Source organism: Pelobates fuscus, chromosome 11, assembly GCF_036172605.1.
Source record: "Pelobates fuscus isolate aPelFus1 chromosome 11, aPelFus1.pri, whole genome shotgun sequence".
Lineage (NCBI taxonomy): Eukaryota > Metazoa > Chordata > Amphibia > Anura > Pelobatidae > Pelobates > Pelobates fuscus.
Genome location: NC_086327.1, coordinates 84,065,556 through 84,093,199, shown reverse-complemented (window position 1 = coordinate 84,093,199; position 27,644 = coordinate 84,065,556). Strand labels below are relative to the sequence as shown.

The following is a 27,644-nucleotide window of genomic DNA, read 5'->3' as shown; positions in this document are numbered from 1 at the left end:
CATGTAGTCCTTTTTTTATGTATGCTCCTTTGAAAGAGCATAACATTTCATCTATAATTGTGTTAGCAGTTTTGCTAGAAAATGTATGGACTGGGAGAAAAACCTATTTAGAAAAAGGGTTTTCTCGCAGCTGTTAGTCAACGCCTTGGCAGAAACACAATGCAGAGGCATTGACGTACCAGGGAGAGCAGACAAGACTTCCCACAGCTTCCAGCGCCCGATAAGAGGATTTAAGAACAGAGTGACGTGACGCAACTCCTATCCAGCGTCACCATGAAGTCTGGAAGAAGTGGAAGTGTCCCCAAGCAGGGCAAAACCATGTAGACTGGAGGTGGAGCAGCTGATGGCGTAACATAAAGAGTAACACCAACAAAACTCAAAGATGACAGTGCTGGATTGGAAAAGATGTCAGTGAATCTCTATATTTTACATTTAATACATAATGTATCTTTGTGATATATGATATATTCAATGTATATTGGAGTGTATATTTTTCCTGTACAGTTTCACTTTAAATGCACCCCATACTATCCATTGCTCATTGTAGTGGTTATGGTGCCACAAGTCCTCTGGAACCACATCAAGTTAAGATGTGAAACTATGTATGAATGGTTTGACACATACCTGGCCGTCAGTGGTTTTTTGTTTTTTAAAATCTGTAGCGCTATGCTAAGGAGGTACTTTGTATTTCCGCGTTAGCTTACCAACGAATGCCAACTCTGGACATTATTCTATGGCTACAGTCATTAGCTGACATTCTCATCCAATGAACAATGTCCAAAGATGCATAAAATTGATATTGCTAATGCTAATGTCAAAGTATGAAAAAACATTTAAATTCCAAAAACTGGGGCGAAAATATCTGATGTGAAACTATTCTCCATCTCAGCTATGGGCACAGCTGGACTATTTTAGCCTCTAATTTGAAATTATTTCTTTAATTTTCTTCAGTTAGTAGTTAAATGAATAGCCCTAATCAATATTTTATTTAAAAAAAAAAAAAGAAGCCAGCACTATCCAGCAATATTTCTGAAGGAAGTGATTCACTCAAAGCACATTTATACACATTTAATTGTTGCAGCTGTAGGGAATACAAATGTAAACAGGGGTTCTGGTATTAAGACACAAGTTATATGCAGCGGTGGAACTACGGCCAGTGCAGCTGTACCCGCGCCCGCACGCAGGGAGTGCCCTCTGAGTGGCCCATGCACTGCTGAAAGGGGCCTGGTCGGAAGCTGCGGCCCTATAACATTGCGAACACGCTCCTCTCACGTTGGCAGCCTGGAAGGAAGTCAGGCGTCGTGACGTCACACGCCGTTTGTTTACGGAAGTAGAATTAGGTTGTCCCCCCCTCCCAGACAGGATCACACGGACATGGCGGTGTATCGGTGCAATGTTTGCCAACGGACTGTCTTCTCCGGTAGAAGGAAACATGTTTACGAAAAGGGACACCGAGAACGACTGGCTGCCATCCTAAAGGCATTTGGGGCCAAGGTATGTCCGCTAAGTGTTTAATTCTGATTAATGTCCTATGTGCAGGTTACAGGGAGGCTGTCCTGGTAATCACAGCATATAATATTATTACTATAGTAATGATTCCTGCTCGATAATTCAGTGATTGTCACAGATATTGATTTATCTTGCTTCCAAAAAAAGAATGATCAGATGGCAGAATAGCTCAGTATCTGTAACAGAAACTCAATATGTTTGTTTGTCTCTATAAATACTATGTATTTACCCTCCCCCCCCAAACACTGGTTAGTTTATATATAAAAAAAGGACAAAATACCAAAGATTGCAGACCTATGCTGTGACTTGTATGTCATTCTTTCATTTTGACTCCCATTTTTTTTTTTTTTTTTGTTGTTTAGATGGCTGCTGCCCGGAAGATGATAAAAACTGCATCTGTTGTAAAGTTTGATGCTCAGGAGCATGAGAAGAAATTCTGGTGCCATTGCTGTGAGGAGGAAGTGCAGAAACATACAAGCGATGGGGGCATAACTGTATTGTATGGCAGTCTTTTGGAACATGTGCACAGGTATAAAATGCATAATTATTTACCAACAGTAGCACATGTCTCTGCAGCATGTTGAATATGTTTTACAGAGGTTCAACCACAGTATTACCTAAAATGGTTACTTCAAGCACCATGACCACATGTGTGAACATAAGTGGTCATGGTGCCTATAGTCTGTATGTGCAGCATCTTGCTATGAAATGCTGCACGTACTTGCGTTAATCCCTTTGCCTCTAAGGTGTAATTCCACCTCCTGCATCGTCATTGGCACATCATTAGCCAGCAATGAACAAGAGCTTCTGTGTTATGTGGGCTAACTAATGTTCTGCCAGAGATGGACTTACACTAAGATGGTCATGGTGTTTGGAGTAACCCTCCCAAAAAAAAAAAAAAAAAATGTGCAAACAGCACCAGAGACAAGTACTAGAGAGAAATGTATTTGTCTAGACAGAATGAAGTGAAATGTATTTTTGTTTCTTGCAGTCCAGAACACCGGAAAGCTGTGAACAAATTCTGGTGGACACAACAAGCAGATGTGAAGCTGAAGCCACAATTTACTCTTACACCAGAAGAGTATGAAAGGTTAGTGTCTGTGATAGCCTAATTGTAGCAATCATTTATGTTTCACTAGCACTCCCATGAGGCCCTGGTAATATCAAATGGAATGTAGAATGACTAAACAGCAATAAAAATGTATACAAAAAATAAATAAATAGCCAAACAGCTGTCTGTTGGGTATTCCAACTGATTTAGGGAATTGATAATCCAAGAACAATTAGTGGAGATATTCCATTCAACAAATAACTAATATTGTACCCTCATTGGAGCCAAAACATTCTGTCAATTGACAAATTACAAGAACGTTCTACTTTTTGTTGATCAGAAATGCCCAACCTCTGGCTTATTTTTAACTACATTTACCATAGTTTTATGGCAGGTTGCAATCTGGTAGTTTTAGCACCAGAGTAGGACCGACCAGGCTTACATTGTTAATATTATTTTGTTTCTTAAATAGATTATTTCTCATACCTCCATTTTGTGTCACTGTATGATCCTAAACTATGGAATAATGCTAAATCAATCATACTAAGTCTTCTGCAACTGTAGACTGTGTGAGTTGTCAATTTTATTTATTTTGCCCATGAACAAGGTAATTTACTGCCTCACTATGATAGGTTCAAGTCATCCGTCATCAAGGCTTTGGAAAACTATGACGAAACAGAAGATCATCTTATGAAAGAGGTGTGTGATAGTGTTGAATGTATTAGAGTGGTTTGATGCTTTGCACACTTGCTTATTTCTACCTTTCCTCCATCAGCTTGCTGCACAGATCCGAGAGGCAGAACAGAACCGGCTGGAAATGCTTCACAGTGCTCTAGAGGTTTGTTTCCAGATCTCCATCAAGCAGTATCCATACCAAATGGTTTCTGGTCATGTACCACATGATACAGGACAGTTTTTTTTTGTTGTTTTTTTTTTATATAAATGTGTATGGATTCTTAGTGCTGGCTTATCGTGTGTGTGTTCTATATGGTCTATATGTCTGGATGTTTTTTGCTTTCCAAGCACTCAATGGATAATTGATGGCGGTACACAAAGTTAGAAATCTGTTGCAAAAAAGATGCATGTAGTAGTCTGGTACAGCAGTTATAAATTGGTTTATAATACACTTTTTAAAATGACTGCATTTTTCACACATAGCATACTGTGTCCCCTGGCAAACTAGTGGCTTTGCATTTGCTACATGCAATACAGTTTATATGCAATAATCCATCACTGTATCATCCATCACCACAGTTCTACTGAATGGGTGTCTTCTCCAGCAAAGCCCATATTTAGAATTGTGTTTGGCTAACCTCTTGATGTTTAATTTGGCAACTACTGTATTCTGGGGAGAGCGTAATAATTCACCATTTGACTTACAGTGCAGACTGCATCTCATACCCCAAATACTAATCCATTGCACCTTAGAGACCTGCACAGCATTGGAGAAATCAGATTAACACTACTTTGATAATCATGTTTTAAACCCAGAAAAATTTAATGTATTCACAAATGAATATACATACACAATATAAACTCCATATTCCCACCAATGTTTTAAAACATAGAAACATAGAAGGTAGCGGCAGATAAGAACAATTCAGCCCATCTAATCTGCCCAATTTTCGAAATACTTTCATTGGTCCAAGGCTTATCTCATAGTTAGGATAGCCTATCCCACGCATGCTTAAACTCGTTTACTGTGTTAACCTCTACCACTTCAGCTGGAAGGCTATTTCATGCATCCACTACCCTATCAGAAACATTCCTTTTTCATATTTTCTGCCTCCCCTTTTTTTTTTCTCTTCAGCTTTTCTCAATTATTTGCTTATTACTTCTTGTACTAGATAGAATAATTAAATTACATTCCTAACACAGCGACAATAGAAAAGTAAATATGGGAACTTTAAAAAATTGATAAAGTGTTAATACTTCCTGAATCACACCTAGCCTGTAGCATGCCATTCTGGAGAAGAGAGAAAAGTGGCCTGGAGCAACAAAGAAGGCGTTGTGTACAGGTAAGGAGACTTTAATTTAATGCTTGCTGTCACTATAACTGGAAATTAAACAAACCTATAATACAATCAAGCTAACACAGGCATGTGAGAATGCAACACATCTAACTGGCTAAATACTCCTAAACTGAAACTTTTCAGACCGTTACTAAATATACAGATTTAAGGGATATAAACACTTTTTTTTTTTCTAATTTAACAAAAAAAAAGGCTTAACTCTGGGTGGGATAACACAGTGCTAATATCACTTATGTTCTAGATCTCTTATTTGGCATAAAAATGCATTTCTAGTGTTCCTTTTTAATACGTATTTTGATGCATGTAAAGAATCTTAAGAATTTGCGGTTTACCTTTTTATGTCTATTTCCCCCATCTCTCGTAATGCTGGTTCAAACCCCTCTTCCTTTGTATATTTCTTACTCCATACACATCACTTGTTAAAGAGCATCTTTTATGGTAAACATTTGTGATGTCACATTGTTATTATTCCTGAAAGATGTCAGCTGCATGTAATGCCAGTGATTTTGTATGCACCCCAACTCATGAATTATGTATAATGACCACTACCAACACTAAATATTGAGTAGGAGACTGCCTGTATTATGCCAAATAACAGAAATGTAGTGTCAAGTCTAAATTGTTACTGTTACATTATAGGCTGCTATATCTGATCGGTTGCTGACATTGCATGCTTTCTGCAACATTTAGTTTGTTTTATTTATTTGAATATCATGATGCAGGCCCAAAGCTGGTGTCTTCCCACTGAATAACTGCTAGATTGTGGCAATTAAAAGTATGCTTGCTATAAATTTATTATATGGAAATATTATAAATTAATATTTGTTTTTTATATTTCTAACTTTAGTGTTTCTTTTATGCATTTATATTGTGCACCTCCACTTTAAAAATTAGAAGAAGAAATGCTGTTTAATTTACATGTAATCTTAGGCCTAGAGAGTCTCCTATCATTGTCTGCTCTGCCTGTTCTGAGATCAACATTGGGGACCTGTTTCCATGCTTTGCCGATCAAATGCATTTTCAAGAGAAACATTGAACATAGTTGTGTTACTTGGATTTAATTCTCAAAGGTTTTCATGAAAGTGCCTCTCCATTGCTGCCGTTATGACTGCAACTAGAATTGTGTTATCTGGCCGAGGTAAGCATTGTGGTTTCTCTAAAGCCACAATGATTTACATTGCCAGAGAAAAGGAACAGGGTATGTACACCAAAACGTCTTTAAATGGTTCTGTCACCTTCTGGGATCTCTGAATATATATTTTTTTTAATTCTTTATTTTTGTGTGCATAGTAGTAACAGCATTGCGAACGAAGCCACAACAGCTTTTGTTCACAGATAAAATAAACATTTGAAACAAACGTGGCGTTTTGTAGTCTTGCACTTTTTAAAATACATTTAACTCTATAGAAAAGGGAAAAAAAAAAACCTTTGTTGTAGTGGCTTTTGTGCCCTGTGAGGAGAATGTAGCCCTGTGGTCTATGTGTCTGCCCTTGAGGGCTGCACCCCTTGCATTTATACTGTGTGGTTGCTTTCAGCGTGGTCTGCCCTGTGTCCGCAAGGGGGGGGGGGGGGGATTGTCAGGGTATCATGCTTTAATGTGGCTTTGTTGTGCCTCTATATGGTATGCGTCCGCCTCTTCGTGTGGGCATGTGTAGTTTCTGCCATCCGATGGGTGCCTGTGTGATGCTCCCTCCGGGACGTCTGGTGAAATCCTCTGAGGAATATGAGGACATATCGTCAAGAAGCGCCATTTTGGACCATGCGGCCTGTTGTGTGGTCCAGAGCATTTCTCCGATGTCCCTCCCGTGCAGGCTTTTTTCGGCTTTTGCCTTTTTAGATTTTCTGCCCATGGTCTTTCTGCTCACACCTGGGTTGATTGTGGGTTATTTGGGGCCCGGTTTCCACCATATATTGCTATGTTTTTGATAGTTGGAGACGGAGCTCTGAAAAATGCGTCCTCTCTGTTAGCTCCGCCCCCCTCTCTGAATATTTTTTTAAGTCCTCCGATGGTGAAATTGCCTCTGTTTGTGGAGATATTGGTTATTTATACTTCCCTGATGCTGTCCCATGCAGTCTTCTGCTCCTGGCCCTTCATCAAGAGTACTAAACTGATGTCTGTGAAGACTCTAAGGCAATGCCTTATTCCAATAGTAGTTGTTGTTAGCAATGGCTGGGGGAATTACTGTATGGGCTCAGAGTAACAGAACTGGTCTTGCTTTCCGATCTTCTATTTGGAATCAATAAAGTGGGGAAAAAAGGAATAGAAAAGGTAGATGCTGCAAACTAAGGAACGTCTTGTGTGCTCTTAACATTCTGTGCTGCACAGTCCAAAAACTTTCTTTCTTTTTTTTTTTTTTTTTCAACTAGGGAAACTGTAGATCTGGATTCAGAAGAGCCTGGTCCTAGTGGGATCCATTTCATGGCTTCCAATTCAACAAGAACACCTCTGACATATATTGGTCATCTGGTAACTTTATTTATTTAAGGGAAACTCTGATTTTTGTCATAATACTTTTTTCTCTATTTATTTAACCCCTTAAGGACCAAACTTCTGGAATAAAAGGGAATCATGACATGTCACACATGTCATGTGTCCTTAAGGGGTTAAATACGTATTTATTTTTAGAAAATATGCAAGTTGGCTCTTCTAGCTCTAACTTCGTACAAATTTTTGTAGCATGATGAAAGCGTAAAACTCATTAAAGATGCTAAACAAATTGTAAATCCCAGAAAGGCACCAGTCTGTAGAAAATTAATAACCCAGCATGCAGTCTTATCAGGGTTCCCATGGGAGCAGCCCGTGTTTGTTACATGCTGTAGTGTTGTATGCTAATTGGTGCTCAGTGTGATATTTTAAACTTTTGTGCTTAGGGATTTTATCTCTTACTGCTTTGGAGACTAGACTGCTAATTTGTGTACAAATGAGTTTTTGGACACATTTAAAAACACCCTCTAGGGTTTGTAATGGAGCAGCTGGCATCTAGCTATCGAATACGTAAAATATAGTAAATGGAGTTGGTTTCTTTTTTTCCCCTTGGCTCATCAATCTTATCAACTTTTATTTACCCATTGGTTATTTTTGCTCCCCAGGTGACGTCTTCAGTAGGAAATGTACATACAGGTAAGCAGACCTCTATATGTATATGCTAAAAGGCTTCTTTAGAAGCCTAATTTGTGAATTTTCAAAAATCTGCTTCTGTAAGTTCTTGTTATGAGTTACCCGTTATAGGATTGATACACTCTTCTAGGCAAATTACCATTTTCTTGGATCTTTACACTTACAGGTGCTATTCCCCCCTGGATGATACCAGATGCAAATGAGTCAAAAGAACAGAAAGAAATTGGGCCATCACATGCAGATTTCCTGAAACATAGTAAGTCATTGGGGAACACACAACCCTACAATATACTATTGAATTTATTTGGCATGGTGTGTAACAATGCCTCCCTGGAGACCCTATACTAATTTACTCTGCCAAGCTGTAATTGGTGTATTAACCTACTTACAAGGGTTAAAAAGGTAAGATTGTACTTGCCTTGCGTCCCAAGGCATGCTGGTCTCCTTGCTGCCAATCCACCTTCCTGGCTGAGATCATAAAGATTGAAGACCTCATCCAATCCAATACTACTACATAGGGAAGCATGGGAGGCTAGTGCTCATGTGCAGCAAAATGCTATCTATAAGTTTAACTCTGTAATGGCTGCTGAAGCACCTCTATGTAGCTGTCAGGAAGATGGCCACTAGACGCATGTTAGCCTTGCAAGTAAACCTTCCTAAAAAAAGGATTCCTTTCCGTACAAAGCATTGGTGCGTAATCTATTTATTTATGTGCTCTTCGGTGTTTTAAATACCAGAAAATACCTCTTATTAAAAATAATACAGACCGGTATATTGATACCTCAGGCACAATGAGAACACAAATTCTTAATCCTCAACTGTGCAAAACCGTGAAGAACATATTATCTAATATGTAATATAGTTTCAGATAAACAGAATTAGTGCAAATACCCTTGTGTATATGTGCCAAATAATTTTCATTTATATGCATAAGAATTCATAATGTGTGTCCAGAGGGTCTGTATTAAACAAACATAACAGACAGATCTAGTGCAGTATATTAAGACAATCTTAAACCAAATACAAATCTCTGTAGGACTAAAACTCCCAGAAGATGACTGGGTAAAGTGTTTAGGAAAGTAAAGGAATTAAGAATGTGTGCTGTCATTGTGCATTAGGTATATTGATGTTACACTTGTTTGTATTTTGATGAGCGTAATTTTTCAGTTTTAAAAATCCAAGAGCGCAAATTTTTAATTGCGCACTATATTTTTCTACTATTAGTAATTGGAAATTGTTTACCAGGGTTTTTGATTTGGTTGCTGCAAATGATGAATGGCACAATTGTTTTAATTCTAATATTTGCACTGTGAATTGCTCTGCATCACTTTTTATTTTATATATTTTGTGAAAAACCTCAATGTTTTCAGTTACGGGGTTAAAAAGACTGGGACACTGCACCTAGATCTCTTCATTGAGATGTTTTCTAGATGCCTATAAGTCACTTTAAACTGAATTGCTGTTGCTGGACTTCTCTAATTTTAATTTTTTTTTTCCCCCACAGAGGAGAAGATGAATATTAAAAAACTTCCTCCAAACAGAGTAGGAGCAAACTTTGACCACAGCACTCCCACTGATGAGGGTTGGCTTCCTTCCTTTGGCAGAGTGTGGAATAGTGGAAGAAGGTGGCAGTCTCGGTACGTATGGAAGCAATGCAAGCATCACAGGTTATGTTGGTACTGCCTGCTTCATGGCAAAGTTCCTTGCTCGTTTTTTTATTTACTCACAGTGTTATTCACTAAACTGCGAATGGCCCTGAACTATCCTGCTCTGTACAGGGATTCTGGATATTGTTCTACCAACCTAAAAATTAATGTTTTCAGAAAGCACTCTTTTTGGTAAGAGTGTATGGGCTTCCAAGGCTTATTGGTGCAAGTTGGGAATGAAGGCTAGCCCACCTGGTCTGATCACACAAAAAAGCTATTTTAGCTCAGATTGCTCAAAAACTTAAGGTCATGATAGGTGTCATTACACAGTGCATCACAGGTTGCTGCATATGGGGCTGTGTTGCCACAGACCGGTCAGTGTGCCCATGATGATCCCTGTCCACCAACGAAAGTGCGCTTTCAATGGGGACGTGGGTGTTGGAAGTGGACCATGGAGCAATGGAAAAATGTTGCCTGGTCTGGTGAATCACGTTATCTTTTAGATTAGTTGGATGGCTGGATGCGGGTGCGTTATTTACTTGGGACGATAGCAGACCGGCAGAGACCATACTGTGCATTAGGAAACCTTGGGTCCTGGCATTCATGTGGATGTTTCTTGAACACCGACAACGTACACCCCTTGATGGCAATGGTGTTCCCTGATGGTAGTGGCCTCATTCATAATCCACACTGGAAAAAAATGTTCAGAAATGGTTTGAGAAACATGGTAGAGTTCAAGATGTTGCCTTGGCCTCCCGGTTCCCCAGATCTTAATCTGATTGAGCATCTGCGGGATGTGCTGGAAAAAGAAAAATGTCTTGGTGGCAGGTACCACAGGGCACATTCAGAGGTCTTGTAGAGTCCCTACCTCAATGCATCCTAGCTGTTTTGGCAGTAGAAGGCGGACCTATATGAGTAGTTGGTGCAATCAATTCTGTTATGCAAGTAAAGGTAAATTTTGAAAAAGGGAGGAAAAAAATTACCATTTGAAGTAAAAAATAGTGCTTAGCATTACAAAGATCTTAATCTTTTAAGGACCAAGGCTTTTTTGAGCTGTAACACATTTGTGTAAAAAAGCGGTACACATAGAAATAACACCACAAAATAATAAAAAAGCAGCTCCAAACCCACTCTAGCGACTTGATGAGTTATACACTCAGAAATAGAAAATAGGGTTTGTGCGCTTATAAATATAAATCTAAACAAATAATATAAAATAATTAACAAATCCTTTTGTTAATTATCACAAATATAGAACATTAATAAGCAGGGGGCTGATTCCAATCTCCACTATTATATCTAACCGGACAAATAAATACAAATGTATTACTACAAAAAGTAACAATATATATAACACTAAATGTATCCACTAAATAGCAATTAAAGGTGGAAAGACCTAAATATAAAAAATATATAAAAGATCAATGACTAAGTGGAGATAGCGTGGATACAACAAACAGCGAAATGAAACACAAAAAAATCAAAATACCAGTGTACACAATAATAATAATACATAAAAATATACCTGACCTCGGTGTGGGCCCCCACCAGAGGTAAATATAACCAGAAAGGAAGAAAATTATAACACTATAATGTAAAAAAAAAAACGTCCAGAAGATTTCCCTGGGTCGGCAGAATGTAAGTGCTACCGGGCAGATCCAAAAAGCAGCCAGATGAACCCTATCAGGGGGACTCCAACTCCCTCACACCGCGGTCGGGATCTTCAAAAAAGACCGTGGTGGAAATGGAGTAGGGAAAATAAATCGGTGCAGAGTGATGAAATAACTGCCCGGATAGCAGCAGCCCATAAACATATACCGCGGTCGGGATCTTCAAAAAAGACCGCGGTATTCAGCCAAAAATAGATAGGACGTCAAACCTAGGAAATGGAGAGGAGGGAACAGCCCACAGATCGACGCTTTTCGTCCCAAGCTGTGGGACTTTATCAAGATCAGTACGTGTATGTAAACCCCCACCCAGGGTTTATATACCTGCTCAAAATAAAACCAGCAGGCAATCCCCGGAGTGGATAATTATAGGTAATCAATCAATGTGAGTGAAACCTATTAAAACATACACTAATGACATTTATAATATTAACAATTTAACAAACCTATTAATAAAAATTAAAACACTTTGCAAAATAATTCTACAAAATCTGGTATAATACCAGCTTAAGAAACCTCATTAAAAATTAACCAAATAATATAAAAGAATGATTTCTATTAGACAGCAAGAATCTAAATCAGGGAAAAAAAGGAAAAATCTACATACAAAATAGGTGCACTGCAGATGTCACCCATATCGATATATCTCGGTCATGCAGCTACATATATTTTAGGCAGACCAACTTGTGCCACATAAACCCAGAACAGAAAAAAAAATAAAAAAAATAATAATTAATAAAAAAAAAAAAAGGCTCGCACTAGTAAAGTTCTAACTCCTCGTTTTAAGCCATTTGGTGTGAGGATATCTAATTTAAAAATCCATAAGGACTCAGCCCTGGTAAGATGTCTTTTCCCGATAGCAGGATCCCTAGTGTACGGTATATACTCTATTCCCATCACTTTAATCAATGCTGGGTCACTATTGTGATACAACTCTAAGTGTCGTGCAACCGAAGATCTATCTTTTTATTCAATATGGCCAGTCTGTGCTCTCTAAACCTGAATTTAAGAGGTCTAGTGGTCTGTCCTACATAATGCTGATTACAAGGGCAAATCAAAAGGTATACCACAAAGGAGGTACTACATGTAATCCTATGAGTCACCACAAAAGTTTCTTCTCCCCTATATGATTTAAAAGTGGACATATTATGGCAGATGTACCCACAGGTCAAACATCTACTTCGCCCACAGCGCATATTGTTGACCCCATTCTTACTAGTAATTTGCCCATCCAAATTGTCCCTTAGTTTAGAAGGAGCCAATATATTCTTCAAATTTGGGACTTTCCTAAAAGTAACAAAGCAGAAAACGAACAAATACTAGTAATCGAAAGATAAGGAGGAGAATTACCAGAAAGGGTATACCATTCCCAACTCTCTAACATGGAGCTAGTATAGTATAAGCAACCCACACATACACACGTATAGTAATAGTGAATTAAAATGTAACCTTTAATGAAAAAAACATTAAAAAAATATATATCAAAAGTGTAAATATAATAAGAAATAGAATAGGAGCTACAATTAGCAGACCGTCTGAATTGTTATAGAGAGGCTAAATTGCCTTAGTCTGATAGCAATATGAGTGGTTTTGGTAGAGGAGTAAAGAAGCCAAATCAAAAATGGTATTGAGTAGTGGAAACACATCCATACAAAAAATATTAAATAAACGTTATGTCTATAATCCCAGATGGGGAATCCTCAAATCCCAAATCTTTACACCACCCCGGAGATAGTCAATTAAAAAACAAAACCAAACCCCCTTAATAGTTGCAGTTAGCGTCCCAGCGACTAAAGGATCTCAAACAGTTGTCTACTAAAGATCGTTGAGTTAACTTAAATAAGCTCGGTAAATAACATTGGAGAGGAAAAATGTAAGCGCTATCTAAACTCCAAGTGCCTAATGTAACTGAACGATACCGCTAGCTGAGCGTCCCTGCGGCTGGAAAAACGGAGCGGCAGAAAATCAATCACATTTACTTAAGCTAGAAAAGTAATCAGGAGAATAAAGTAGCAAATTCTTTCTATCTGTCCCTTGTCTCAAACTCCATAACTAGCTATTACATGAAAGTCCCGACACGCGTTTCGCCGATACACGGCTCGTCCAGGGGAACCGGGTAAGTGAACGATGATCGTTTAAATATCCCACTCTCAGTTTCAATTGGTTGATATTTCCAACCACCGTTACTGAGAGGGGAGGGACAAAGAAAAAGCTAAATTAACCCTTTGTGGCCGGGTATCAATCGGCACATAAAGTAATATGCTGGATCGGTGTAAAACATTTAGGCAAATAGAAGAAATATATGTAATGATGAGATCTTGTCAGACATAATATTACAGTTCGTATTGGATCTCACAGACACTGTAGGAGATTCATTGTAGTTTTGAAAAGGGAAACATTAGTCTCCAAAAGTAAATAACAGTGTAGTCTAAATTAGAAGCATAATGTTCAGTAACTAATTATAAAATAACGCTGTCAGGTCTTGAAAATGAAAAAAGGTCAAAAGGGTACCGTATTTATTCGAGTATAACGCGCACACGTGTATAACGCGCACCCCTAATTTTCGATTAAAAATCGGTATAAAATTTTAAATAAACGTTATGCTTTAAATAAACGTTATGCTTGTTATACTCGAATAAATATTCGAGTGGGTGCTCGATAATACCGACCGCCGGGCTCATTACAAGCCCGGCGGTCCCGGGGGGGTGGGCAGCAAGCGTTTACTCACCTCCGTGCAGCTCCTCCAGCTTCCCAGTATAAATCTCGCGAGACCCTTGGCCAGCTCTGACGATGTCAGAGCTGGCCGCGGGTCTCGCGAGATTTACACTGGGAAGCTGGAGGAGCTGCACGGAGGTGAGTAAACGCTTGCTGCCCGCCCCCCCAGGACCGCCGGGCTTGTAATGAGCCCGGCGGTCCTGGGAGGTATATTTATTAGAGTATAACGCGCACCCCTAATTTTAAATTAAAAATCGGTTAAAAAAAATGCGCGTTATACTCTAATAAATACGGTAGTTATAAATATTGTGTACATGTGTAACACAAAGAACCCATTCCTAAACTCATTGATCCTACAGAGATTGGAAAGTATTTTGTTTGTTAACAGACAAAAATGTCATAAAGGGAAATGGTGAAGAAAAAAAAATTTAATAATAAATAAAAAAATAAATATTACATTTGTTATTAACCCTACATCTGGGGCCCCCATTTTATAGATGGTAATTGTAGAAGACTAAGTGCTACAGATGTAAAAGAGCACCCTGGAAAATCCCTAGGGGGGAAAAAAACGGATAATCACATTGTTGTTATGGTATTGTGACAGATGATTTATTTTGTTCTTCATTCACCCTAAAATCAAATTAACATTCACAGTTAGACACTCCTAGATAGAAAAACAAGTGCATTTGTATTGGGAATGAATGAATGGGGTGAAATTAAACTCTTCATTGAGTCCTCTAAGGTAGAGAGTCTGAAACTGCTAGATCCAACGAGATTCTGCCTTTTAGAAGGGCTATATTAATATCTCCTTTACGGTGATTGAGTACAAGTTTTTGTAGCACCTGAAATTTTAAAACTTCAGGTTTGGAAGCATGATTAATTCTTACATGCTTTGTAATTGGAGTTTCAATGTGTACATTAGTGATGGAATTAATGTGCTGTAAAACTCGTCTACGTAGTTGCTGATAAGTTTTTCCAATATACTGTAATCCGCAATCACAAGTTATAATATAAATAACATTGGTGGAACTGCAGTTGACAAAGGCATTAATGGCTCTCTCTTTAGATGTTCTTTTGTTAAGGACCGATTTGGTGGGTAGAATGAAATTACAGGCTTTACAGTGGCCACATTTGTAAAGACCGTTGGTTGTCCGAAGCCAAGTGGATGTAGATGGTGTATTGGAAATAGGCTTAAAGTGACTATGCGTTAGGATGTCCCCAAGATTACTCGCTCATCTATATGTCATTGAGGGTTGTTTGGTGATGGTGTTCCTCAGGCTGGTATCATATTGTAGTACCGGCCAGTTTCTGTTGAGTATCTGTTTATCATATGTGCCGATAAACCTAGTTACACTGGGAGTTGTGCAGGGTTCCCTAGGTGGTCTATAGACCACACAACAGATACTCAACAGAAACTGGCCGGTACTATACGATACCCGGCCACAAAGGGTTAATTTAGCTTTTTCTTTGTCCCTCCCCTCTCAGTAACAGTGGTTGGAAATATCAACCAATTGAAACTGAGAGTGGGATATTTAAACGATCATCGTTCACTTACCCGGTTCCCCTGGACGAGCCGTGTATCGGCGAAACGCGTGTCGGGACTTTCATGTAATAGCTAGTTATGGAGTTTGAGATAAGGGACAGATAGAAAGAATTTGCTACTTTATTCTCCTGATTACTTTTCTAGCTTAAGTAAATGTGATTGATTTTCTGCCGCTCCGTTTTTCCAGCCGCAGGGACGCTCAGCTAGCGGTATCGTTCAGTTACATTAGGCACTTGGAGTTTAGATAGCGCTTACATTTTTCCTCTCCAATGTTATTTACCGAGCTTATTTAAGTTAACTCAACGATCTTTAGTAGACAACTGTTTGAGATCCTTTAGTCGCTGGGACGCTAACTGCAACTATTAAGGGGGTTTGGTTTTGTTTTTTAATTGACTATCTCCGGGGTGGTGTAAAGATTTGGGATTATAGACATAACATTTATTTATTATTTTTTTTGTGTGGATGTGTTTCCACTACTCAATACCATTTTTGATTTGGCTTCTTTACTCATCTACCAAAACCACTCATATTGCTATCAGACTAAGGCAATTTAGCCTCTCTATAACAATTCAGACGGTCTGCTAATTGCAGCTCCTATTCTATTTCTTATTATATTTACACTTTTGATATATATATATATATATTTTTTTAATGTTTTTTCATTAAAGGTTACATTTTAATTCACTATTACTATACGTGTGTATGTGTGGGTTGCTTATACTATACTAGCTCCATGTTAGAGAGTTGGGAATGGTATACCCTTTCTGGTAATTCTCCTCCTTCTCTTTCGATTACTAGTATTTTTTCGTTTCCTTCTTTGTTACTTTAATCATAGGGGTTACCCCCCACTGAGCATATAGCAACCTGACAATGTCTCCCTACCTGTGTCTCTTTTTTCATTTCCTAAAAGTAATATTCGGGAGTTCTGAGATGCTGAAACAGAGTAAAGGATCCTTTTTAAGAATAGACCAGTATTTATAAAAGACGCCAATAATGTCATCATAGCACTTGTTCAATACTGTAGCAAAAACCGGCGTAGTCCCTACTCCCACTTCTTTAGTACTAATATTGTACTTAGCTCTCCTTTTCTGTGGGCGATTTAATACTCCTCTAAAAGATTAAGGATAAGTTTGTGATTACTAGTGTGTGACACCCTCTCCGAGTCCGACTCCTGATCGAATGGCAGTACCCTATCCTTCAAAAGGCCTGATGGGGTTACAAGATCCTTAACACATTTGTGACCTAGGCTTTTTTTTTTTTTTTTTGCCATCCATTCTACCTCAATTTTCCCCCTTTCTGTAGGAGCAAAAGCAAATTTAAATCTACCGTTGCAGCGCATTTGTGCTATGGTGGCATTTAAAGGGCTAAGAGTAGTACTCACCTTGAAAGCAGCGAGTTAGTCTGTTAGTCTATGGAAAACTGATCTGGTCTTTAACACATTGTAAAAAGTAAAGGAACCTGTTCTTTAAGAAATTATTTTTGCTCTTTCATTATTGCATGAGTCCAAAAATCTCAATCTTTCTTACAGACACCAATACAGAAGTGAGGTGGAAGAGGTGGCTGCAAAACGGAAAAAAAGGAATGAGGAGCCATAGAGAAGCAATTCTGTATATACTTGCGTATCTGTAAATTATCTGCTCTCTGCACTTGCTGTTTTTTGGTTTTATTTTTTTAATAATTTTTTTGTACATACTGTACCATAAATTTGAAATTCTTACATATGTGATTGAAGTAATGTTTTCTTGACAATGTCATAGTGTGTCAGTTACTTATTTCCATACTCAAGACATTCAGGATTTAAACCTTTACCAAATGTGTTCCAGTAGGGCAGATAATGACAAACCTTGGACTGTTGATGAATTCTGAGAACTGGATTACAGTGTCTTCCTGGCCACAATGACTAACAGCAAAGCTCTTCATTAAAAAAGGCTGGATTGGGACACAAATTTGGCAACGGGTGTTTAAAGGCAGAGTAACCCAATAGAAGGGGAAGAGCCAGAGAGAAGGCATCACCGATAATGAGTTTGTTATGATTACCTCCAGGCCTGCTGTGCACATAATCCTGCTGATGTGCTCTTAGATGGGAAAAACATGACCCCTGCTTTGTACAGTTCAAACAAATTCTATGCGCTGCATTTGCTGGTTACTGTCTTCCTAAATGGAATGCCAGAAGACAAAAATGGAACAAGGCAGATAAAGGGAGGGGGGTTTAGTGTGTATGAAGGGGTCTGTTTATAGTGTACTGCAAGTGGCTAGACGCTGTAGAGGGAGTGAATTTACATTATGGGTATAGTGTATGTATTGCGGTGGGATAGGGGTTTTACTTATTTAACAAAGCCATAAAAATAACCTCTACCCTTCCGCCCTGCGGAAGATTCCGCAGGGCGGGGGGTGCAACCTACGGCACTAGTGCCATGCACGGCACTCAAGGCTGCTAGAGCCAAACAGGCTCTGGCCTATCAGGAGTCCCAGTAAAACTTCAGATATCTGCGAATACGAAGAGGTGGTGAAGGACAATCTGGGCGGAAGGGTAGAGGTTATTTTTATGGCTTTTTATTTGCCCTTTTTTGGGGCTGAAAAAAGATTTTAGAAGAAAGAAAACATCAAATGGTAAGTTTTTTATTTTATTTTTACAGGTACTTAGTTAAAAGTCCGTCCCCCCCCCCCCCCTCATTATTTTTAGGTTGAGGGGGGTAGGTAGGGGTTAATTTTTTTGGGGTGGGGCGGTGACCTGGTTGGGGGGGGGGGTTACATTTTTATTTAGGGCCCCACCTGCCGCTCAGGGGGGAGGACATTACGTGTCCCCCCCCCTTATTCTAATTTAGGGCCCTCCACCCACCGCTCAGGGGGGAGGACATAAGGTCCCCCCCAATTTTTATTTAGGGCACCCACCGCTCAGGGGTGGGGGGCCAAGGGGGAGGACATTAGGCTTCCCCCTCCCCCAAATGGTATTTAGGGCCCCCATCCACCGCTCGGGGGTGGGGGCCAGGGAAAGGACAATAGGTGTCCCCCCCCCCTTTTTTACTTTAGGGCCCCCTCCCGCCGGTCGGGGGGGGGGGGGGGCAATAGGTACCCCCTTTAGATTAAAAGCCCCCACTCGCACGTCACAAGTGGTGGCTCGGGAGGGGGGCCCCGGTTAAAAAAATTGTTTTAACAGTGAGCAGCCACTACTCTACTAGCTTATATAGAGGCTGGGTCACATACTGCACTGGCCAATCACAGCCATGCCATTAGAAGGCGCACGAGTCAAACGCTTGTTGATTGGCTGCCCTGCAGCTTTTCAAAACGCGCCATTAAATTGCTGAACCCCAAACTCAAACTGTTACTGAAATATCCGGGCTTAGGTTCGGGGTCAAAAAATCGTAATGTTCGGTACAAACCTGAACTTTACAGTTCAGGTTCGCTCACCTCTAGTGGCGAGCAATCAGCCCAGACTTCAACTAACTTTTTTTTTTTGTTAGTTGCGTCCTTATGCACTGAAATACATATTTTGTAGTCAATCCTGGGTATATGGATACTGTGGCATTTGTCCAATATAGATATGCAGAGTACCCGATGTTATAATCTATCCGTGCTTGGTATTTCCCATTTTTCAGCTGGCTGCAGAGAACAGACACAGAGAGTGTGAAACTGAGTGGTAAGAAACTTTGTGCGGTTTATTGTTGTGTGACTGGCTGGGCATTAGCTTAGCTGGCCAGTACTATTATAAAGGAAATACCTCTGTCTAGTTAGTCTCACATAAAGGAGCAGGTTGTTTACTTTTTGGTTTGATTTAGCTCATAAGGGCAAGAGTACCCTGGATGTTAAAAAAAACCCAAAACATTGGTTTTGTTAGTAAACACACGCACAGTTGAATTTGATGGACTTTAGCCTTTTTTCAACTTAGATGACTACTATATGTAGTAGGAGCGAACAAAAACTGTAGTTTCCGTGGTATTTTGGCGTAATGAGCACCCGTTTTACAGCTCTCCGGCATAACAGAGAGACGCCGAAGACACAAACGGGAAATACCAAGTACGGATAGATTATAACATCGGGTACTCTGCACCTCTATATTAGACAAATTACACTATATCCATACACACAGGATTGACTAAAAAAAAAATTGAATTTTTATGCATACGGATGCAACTAACAGAAAAAAAAACAAAAAAACTATCAGACAGCATTAAATCTGTAAGTTTGTTGAAGTCTGGGCTGATTGCTTGCCACATACTTCTCAGCTTATGGATGTATTGATATGAAGGCTTGATCGATACGGGTTTTAAAGTGTTCAACTGCTTTATTTTAATAAAAGGTCATACTATCTAGTTGTCTCATTCCTCTGTGTTTTTTTTGTTTTGGGCCTTATCTACTGAACTATTAAATAAAGGAGGACCAAGGATATCTCCTATTAAGATCATTAGGATCCGAGAGATTTTTTTATATACACACATGTTTATTAGAGGTAATCTTCTACCCTATCTACATGTTTATTATTGCCTATACAGTGTAGTTTGCTGAAATAACATGTAAAGAATAAGCTGGATTACAAATACGGAGTATAGCCAGCGCTATTCCATTATATTGATCGTATCACTACTGGGGTTTGTCTATTTTACACAACGTTAGTGCTCTAAAATGATTGAAACTAGATATCCAAGCTACTTTGACCTAGATAGTAGCTTGGATATCCAGTGTCAGTAGAACAATACCCCTAATGAACAGAGTGTGTGGTTTTAGGAAGTTACCCCGTCAAATACAGGGCTTGCAATTTAAATTCTTTGGACTTTATATTTAAATAAGTCAGTCAGAATTCTGTAAAGAATAAAATACACCCATGAAATTTATTAAGATGAAAATATAGAACAATATTTAAGTGTATTTGTGTGTGTGTGTTTTTTTTTTTTTTACATAATTATCAGCTTTTTATTAATTGTGTTGGCTCTACCTAACAACCTAGGCAGTCTCCATGCAAGCAATCTTGGAATCCAGACACTCTGAGTCTTGTGATAATGGGGTCAACGCGATCACATGACTTGGATTAGCAGGACGGTCTGTTTTCAGACAGTCCCCCTGATGGCTTTCAGCAAGGAGGGCAAATACAGAGGCTGCATTAAAGGTCTGATTGCTGGTGTGTGCTAGGCTGCCCTAGCACCGTTAAAGCCCTCCTTTTGTAGGATGGCATAGCATGCCCTAAAGTTGGGAAGGGGTTAACAGCAGATTATTAGTTCTAAATTAAACAGACTGTGCAATAAAAGGAAATGCAAACCGTATACCTCAGTTTACAGAAAATGTGTAGGGATATTGTGTAAGCCTCATGCAGGGGAGATGTGACTAGGGCTACATAAACAAAGTGATTTAATTGCAAAGAATTGAGCAGTGAGACTGAAGGGCATGATCTATACACCAGAACTGCATGAGTAGTTTAAATGCCTATAGGATCCCTTTAATCTCATCCTTCAGTACAAGACAAACAGGAAAAAAAGAAAAAGAAAGGAAGCCTACATCTGCAGAAATGATCCCTTCCCTGTAAAAACAGTATTTGTTAATGTATGCAATTGAAAAAAGGTAGACAAATCTGACAGTCTAGCCAAAGGAGAGTAAAACAGAAGGGACAAAAATGTAATTTCCGCTCAACCAAACAAGTTTTAGCTGGCTTGCATCACTAGAGCCAATTCACATTTTAAACCGTTTTTATAGGAATAATCCAACTGTGCAATCACTCTTCACCAGGCTGCGGTAGCATGCTCTAATAACTCTAGGCATAGCATTACTAGACATTTAAACCACTGCTGGTAGTGGAATAGTTTACCATTGATTAAATGACTTGCCTTAATGTTCATTGTATATTGCAGCCAAGGAACAAAATCAAGTGATTTTTGCTTCTTTACATGTTTGTATAGTGTCAGCATAGCAGCTTATAGAAGGATAGAAATGTGCCTTACTTGTTTTTGACAGGGCTGTTCACCAGCCAGGAATTCAAAGTGAATTTCCAATCATAAACCAAACTAGGCAAACTGAAAGCATATCCGACTTGGAGAAGTTTCAAATTCAGCTATTTTGGCCTTTAAATTTCTGACAATTCTCACTTCAGTGAATAAACCAGTGAGCTTTAACCCCTTAACGACGAATGACGGACGAGGTCTGTCACTCAGGGGAATGTGTTAATGACAAGTGACGGACCTCGTCCGTCACGCGGTAAAATTAACCACAGATCGCAGGGTTAATGGTGCTCCGGTCTGCCTCTGTATTAGAGGCAGACCGGGAGCACCGGATCGGGCTGTCCCAGCACATGTGCCTGCTCTGACAGCATGTCAGAGCGGGCACATGTGCTCTGTATACTCACCTCCACCTCCCTGCACTTCTGGGTTCTGTGTGAAGTGCAGGGAGACGGATCAGTGCTGATCCTGCCCCCTGGTGGAAAAAAAATAAAGTTTAATAAAAATCCCACCCCCTTTACCCATTTTAATAAAAAATTAACCCCTTCCCTGGCAATTGATCACTGACTACAGTGATCAATTGGCAGGGATTACATTTTACTATGATCTGATTTTTTTTTAACCCCTGAGGGTTAATTCTTTTTTTTAAACCCTCAGGGGTTAAATTTATTTTATTAATTAATTTAAATATTTTAAAACCTCAACATCTGAGGAAAGGGATTTAGGGGTGATTATTTCAGGATGACTTAAAGGTAGGCAGACAATGTAATAGAGCAGCAGGAAATGCTAGCAGAATGCTTGGTTGTATAGGGAGAGGTATTAGCAGTATAAAGAGGGAAGTGCTCATGCCATTGTACAGAACACTGGTGAGACCTCACTTGGAGTACTGTACACAGTACTGGAGACCATATCTTCAGAAGGATATTGATACCTTAGAGAGAGTTCAAAGAAGGGCTACTAAACTGGTTCATGGATTGCGGGATAAAACTTACCAGGGGGGGCGGGGCCGGGCGGCCATGCCGACAGGCTGCAAATCACTTGGGCTCCCGAGGAAAAACTAAATACTGGGGTATATACCCACCCTACCCGACTTGTACCAACCCGGGGGTCCATGGCACGAAGCTCTGGAGTGTCCCGGTGCAGCTGGAGCACCCGACCATGGGTGGCTCTGGGTCCTGGTGAGAGACTCTGGGGCTCGAAGATTGAGGCCTACCCGGGCGGGGAGTGGGGCGGACGGCCGCTGCCTCACTCTCCGTCCCGATCTACTAATGTCGACCTGGCTCCTTCCCGGTCCCGTTTCCCCCCCCCTGTTGGCCGGGGGGTCATCCCGGTCCCCATCAGGTGGGCTAACGCCTTGCACACATTGCCTGGGCGGCCTGAAGCCGCAGAAGAAAGGCTCCCACGCGGTGGCACCAAAATGGCCGACGGCCGCGCTGCAACACAGAACAAGCCCGAAGACAGGGGGAAACCCCTACAGCCTCCATCTACTCCACCTGCCCATGCCAAAGCGATCACCTCCGACTAAGCACGCCTTACCACTGATCGGGGCTGGCAGGACACACAGGGACAACATCCTCATCCACCGACCACGCAGGGCTACAACCCTTGTCTGAAAGCGAAGGTCTGTGAAGCTAGACACCTCGACCCACACAGCAACCGGGAGGCTATGAAGGGAGCTCGGGGAACCTGCAGGGACTCCCCCCACAACTAAGCACAGACTGCATTCCCATTGCCTCTCACTTTGTGCCCGGTTGGAGCTGGCGGTGACCCCAGCCATCCACACTAAAACCTCTGTGTGCACTCCTGAGCAGTTATACACAGAGGCAGTGCCCAATCGATTACCCCAGAACAGCGGGGCCCATACCTGATCGCTACGACCTGCAAAGCACCACACTCATACCCGTGTACCAGCAGGGAAGGAAATTCCAGAGATCCGCAGACACTCTGACCTGCAGGGGGCCCCAAGAAAGTAAAGGACACAGAGGTGTTCTACAAGGACTCATTAAATGCCGGAAAAAAGGACACTGCTTACCATCCTCTCTGACGCCGAAGCTGACAGGTACCCCAGCTCCTTACGACAGACGACAACTAAAGCAGAAGCTACTGGGCCAGTTGCTGATGGCCGTAACAACAGGGACTCTGGCTATGGGTACAACCAAACAGACATGTCCACCACTGGTACTATAGCTGAGGCTGCAGTTAGCAATGGTATTGAGGCCCTAGCGTAGACCACAACTTAGCAAGCCACAACCTGCCTGGTGGTATATCTCCCTATTTAAATACTCACCTTAAGCTAAGCTATTGTTCCATATAAGCATAAGTCTGCATAACTACAATTTATTCACTTGCCTAATGTAAGCTAGATCTAAAGCAAACCTATAATGAAACGTCCTGAAACATTAGCCTGAATAACCCCCCCCCCCCCCCTTCCAGTTTCTCTTGTAAAAAAGCTGATCACAAGCAATGTGCAGGGTAGCTAAGTAACTCAAATGTAATAGCAAGTTTAAAAAAAAAAAAAAAAGGAAAAATGTGCATTTATTTTATGTGACATGACACTGTACAACTGCATGTATATCTTGGTTGGCTCTGCTGTCATGGCATAGTGGACCGTATTGTATTTTCTCTGCACGGAAAAATAAATTAAAAAAAAAAAATTAACAGGAAAGGTTAAAGGATCTTAACATGTATAGCTTGGTGGAAAGACGAGACAGGGGGGATATGATAGAAACATTTAAATACATAAAAGGGAATCAACACAGCAAAGGAGGAGACTATATTTAAAAGAAGAAAAACTACCACAACAAGAGGACATAGTCTTAAATTAGAGGGACAAAGGTTTAAATATAATATTCGGAAGTATTACTTTACTGAGAGGGTAGTGGATGCATGGAATAGCCTTCCAGCTGAAGTGGTAGAGGTTAACACAGTAAAGGAGTTTAAGCATGCGTGGGATAGGCATAAGGCTATCCTAACTATAAGATAATGCCAGGGACTAATGAAAGTATTTAGAAAACTGGGCAGACTAGATGGGCCGAATGGTTCTTATCTGCCGTCACATTCTATGTTTCTATGTTTAAAATTATAAATTTAGCTAGCTGGGATGGTGGAAGTTAGTGGGGAATTGGGTGATTAAGTGTTAGGCTAACTAGGGGTTAACGTTTAAAAAAGTTTAAGGGGGCGGGGCCGGACCGCCGAGCCGGACGGTCGCAAGCAGGAGAAGCTCCCGTAACAAATCTATTACACAATTGTAAAAACATGCTTTTTTCCGTTAATCCGACCGACAACAAAGGTGCCAGGAGCAAGGGGACTGCTGGATCCAGGGAGAGGCTGGCTCACTGAGCTTCAGTCCCCTGGGGGAGAGACTCTCGTGGTCAACACTGAGGCCTTTACCCGCGGTGAGTGGGGCGGACGGCCGCTGCCCCGCTATCCTGCACCACGGACCCCAACCCGAGCGGACCCGGCCCCGCTTCCCCCCCCTATGGACCGGGGGGGTGATCCCGGTCCTCACCCTGAGACCCGAACCCGAGAAATTGCAATCGGGCCTAGGGGAAGCCCGAGCACTGTACCTAAAATGGCGGGTACCATGGGCGCAGAAGGCCGGGGAGAGACCTTACAAAGCGGCTCCTACCTTTCAACCCTGCAATCAAGTGAGTCCGCGAAATATCCATCGGTCCCTGAGAACGCCTGAAATGAAACCAAGCAGCCCAATTGACCCACACGAGGAGAGAACAGCGGCGGAACTGAGGAGTTGGAGCGCAACGTGGCACCCATTCCCGCCAGGGATATCCGAGCGAGCCTGCAACGTCTACCATTGCCTGCAATGCCTGCTCTACTTGACACTTACCCCCTGCTGCACAGAAACAGCAGAGCGGGCACCGGACGGTACCGGGACCCCCCTGTCGGAGTAGCCTCGGAACCGCCGAGAAGTAAACACAACCTTACTGAGAAGGCCCGGGACACCCCAATCAACAAGGGTGACAACCTTTTTAAAGCGATCTTACTAGATGGGACTCAAATATACAGTCTAATTGTATACTACTAACGTTAACGCTTTCATGTGTCCCCTGTACACACCTAAACACCTTCTTGTAGCTTAGCCTATGTGTCTACTCATAAATACTTAATGTTACCAATCTAGCAAGACCTTTCGTCCGTAATTCTGAATGCCCGCTCTCACACATTCAAGCATAAATGTATGTTTAAGGTTTTAACCTCGCTACACTAAACGTTACCTACCGCATTGGACGCACCTATTACGTTTTATGCATAGGCACTACTCTATGTTTTCTTTTATAACGTGCATTGACATATCTCGGCGCTTTTAGACCGTACGCTGAATATGTCGGTACATGTCTTACCTAATGCGCCTTATCTTTTCAATTTTTTTTTTTATTATCTCTCCTTATAAGCGATGATATGCAATAGAAATGTTCCTCATAAACTACTGTTACGAAGCGAAGATGTAACTTACTATAATTCATGTGAATAACCTACGTGTACTTAGCCTGCTTTATTAATATAAAAATGTGTATGTTCCGTCTAAATGCTAAATAACAGTTACCAAATCTGTATGTTTAAAATGTTGGAATATGCTGTTGTGGCATTGCTGACAAGCGGTTGTTATTCATGCACAGTAAAAATAAAGAATTTAAAAAAAAAAAAAAAAAGTTTTAAAATAAGCTTTAAAAAAAGTTAAAAAATTAAGTTAAAAAGTTTTAATAACGTTTAAGTAAAAAATAAAAAAAAACCTTTACCCAGTCCAAATAAAATTAACCCTTTCCCTGCCAGTCGATCACTGCCTACAGTGATCAAAACACAGATCACAGTATTAACCCCTTCAGGACCGGCCTGTTTTTGCGATGTTTGTACGTTAAGGACCAGAGCAGTTTTAACACTTTTGTGGTGTTTGTGTTTAGCTGTAATTTTCCACTCTCTCATTTACGGTTACCATACAAGTTATATATTGTTTTTTTCAGGACAAAAGGGGCTTTCTTTACATACCATTATTTGTATTATGTCCAATATTGTATTTAAAAAAAATAATAAAATATGGTGAAAAATTTAAAAAAAAAACATGTTTTTGGACTTTTACTTGAAAAATCGTTTACTTATCTACAAAAGCTAATGAAAAAAACTGCTAAATAGATTCAAAATTTTGTCCCGAGTTTAAAAACACCCAGTGTTTACATGCTTTATTGCTTTTTTTTTGCAAGTTATAGGCCTATAAATACAAGTAGGAAATTGCTGTTTCAATATATATATATTTTAAATGTATCAATAGTGACCTTGTAACACCGTTATCTGTCATAAATCCCTGAAACACACCTAACATGTACATATTTTTTTTAAAGTAGACAACCCAGGGTATTCAAAATTGGGTATGTCCAGTTTTTTTTAGTAGCCACTTAGTCACAAACACTGGCCAAAGTTAGCATTTATATTTGTTTGTGTGTTAAAAATGCAAGAAACGCTAACTTTGGCCGGTGTTTGTGACTAAGTGGCTACTAAAAAAGGCTGAACATACCCCATTTGCAATACCTTGGGTTGTCTTCTTTTGCAAATGGTATGCCATCATGGGGCTAATTCTCATTCCTTGGCTACCATACGCTCTCAAAGGCAACCTAACCAATCCGACAAATTTCAATTAAAAAAAAAGTAAAATCAAGCCTTATATTTGACCCTGTAACTTTCACAAACACTATAAAACCTCTACATGTGGGGTACTGTTATACTCAGGAGACTTCACTGAACACAAATATTAGTGTATCAGAACAGTAAAATGTATCACAGCAATAATATCCTCAGTGAAAGTGCTGTTTGTGTGAAAAATGCAAAAAACTTCACTTTCACTGACAATATCATCGCTGTGATATGTTTTACTGTTTTGAAACACTAATATTTGTGTTCAGCGAAGTCTCCTGAGTAAAACAGTACCCCCATGTACAGGTTTTAGGGTGTCATAGAAAGTTACAGGGTTAAACACAGTGCTAGCAAATTAAATTATCTGGACTTTCGGCCTGGGTTGGCAGGCAGGTCCCTCAAATTGCAATCATTAAAATTACTTAATTAGGTAAAGATATTACATAAATACACATGTAGAATTTTAATATATATAGATATTTATATATTTGACGTCTACGTGTATATTTATGAAATTATTTATGTAATTATGTATATGGACATATGTATATTTCGTATTGTTTTTATTTATACATAGATATATATATCATTACATTCTAAGTATATTTTGATATAAATATATATATATATATATATATATATATCAAAATACTGTTAGAATAAAATTGCATATATAAATATTTTTTTATAATTATTAAAAATTATTTTTATTTTTTGTTATTTATTTTTATTAACATATTATTTGTATTTTATAATAATATATATATACCATATATATAGCAATTATATATATTGTATATA

At 39.9% G+C, this 27,644-nt stretch overlaps 1 protein-coding gene across 1 annotated transcript; it reads left to right on the top strand.

Annotated features, from left to right (window-relative positions):
- Nucleotides 1-1,362: 1,362 nt before the first annotated feature.
- CENATAC (centrosomal AT-AC splicing factor) lies at nt 1,363-16,949 on the top strand. The gene is made up of 11 exons (XM_063435974.1): nt 1,363-1,494; nt 1,872-2,038; nt 2,501-2,599; nt 3,193-3,259; nt 3,336-3,398; nt 4,511-4,578; nt 6,961-7,060; nt 7,684-7,714; nt 7,878-7,967; nt 9,216-9,348; nt 16,811-16,949. The coding sequence occupies exons 1-11, from the start codon at nt 1,375-1,377 to the stop codon at nt 16,875-16,877; spliced, it is 1,005 nt and encodes a 334-aa protein (XP_063292044.1). The 5' UTR covers nt 1,363-1,374; the 3' UTR covers nt 16,878-16,949.
- Nucleotides 16,950-27,644: the final 10,695 nt, after the last annotated feature.

What these genes read in the sequence shown, in the direction of transcription:
- CENATAC (XM_063435974.1), top strand. Translation starts at nt 1,375, where the DNA reads ATGGCGGTGTATCGGTGCAATGTTTGCCAACGGACTGTCTTCTCCGGT. An exon ending in TGCAGATTTCCTGAAACATA is followed by an intron (nt 7,968 to 9,215) that starts GTAAGTCATTGG and finishes TTTCCCCCACAG; the next exon opens with AGGAGAAGATGAATATTAAA. An exon ending in GGAAGAAGGTGGCAGTCTCG is followed by an intron (nt 9,349 to 16,810) that starts GTACGTATGGAA and finishes TCTTTCTTACAG; the next exon opens with ACACCAATACAGAAGTGAGG.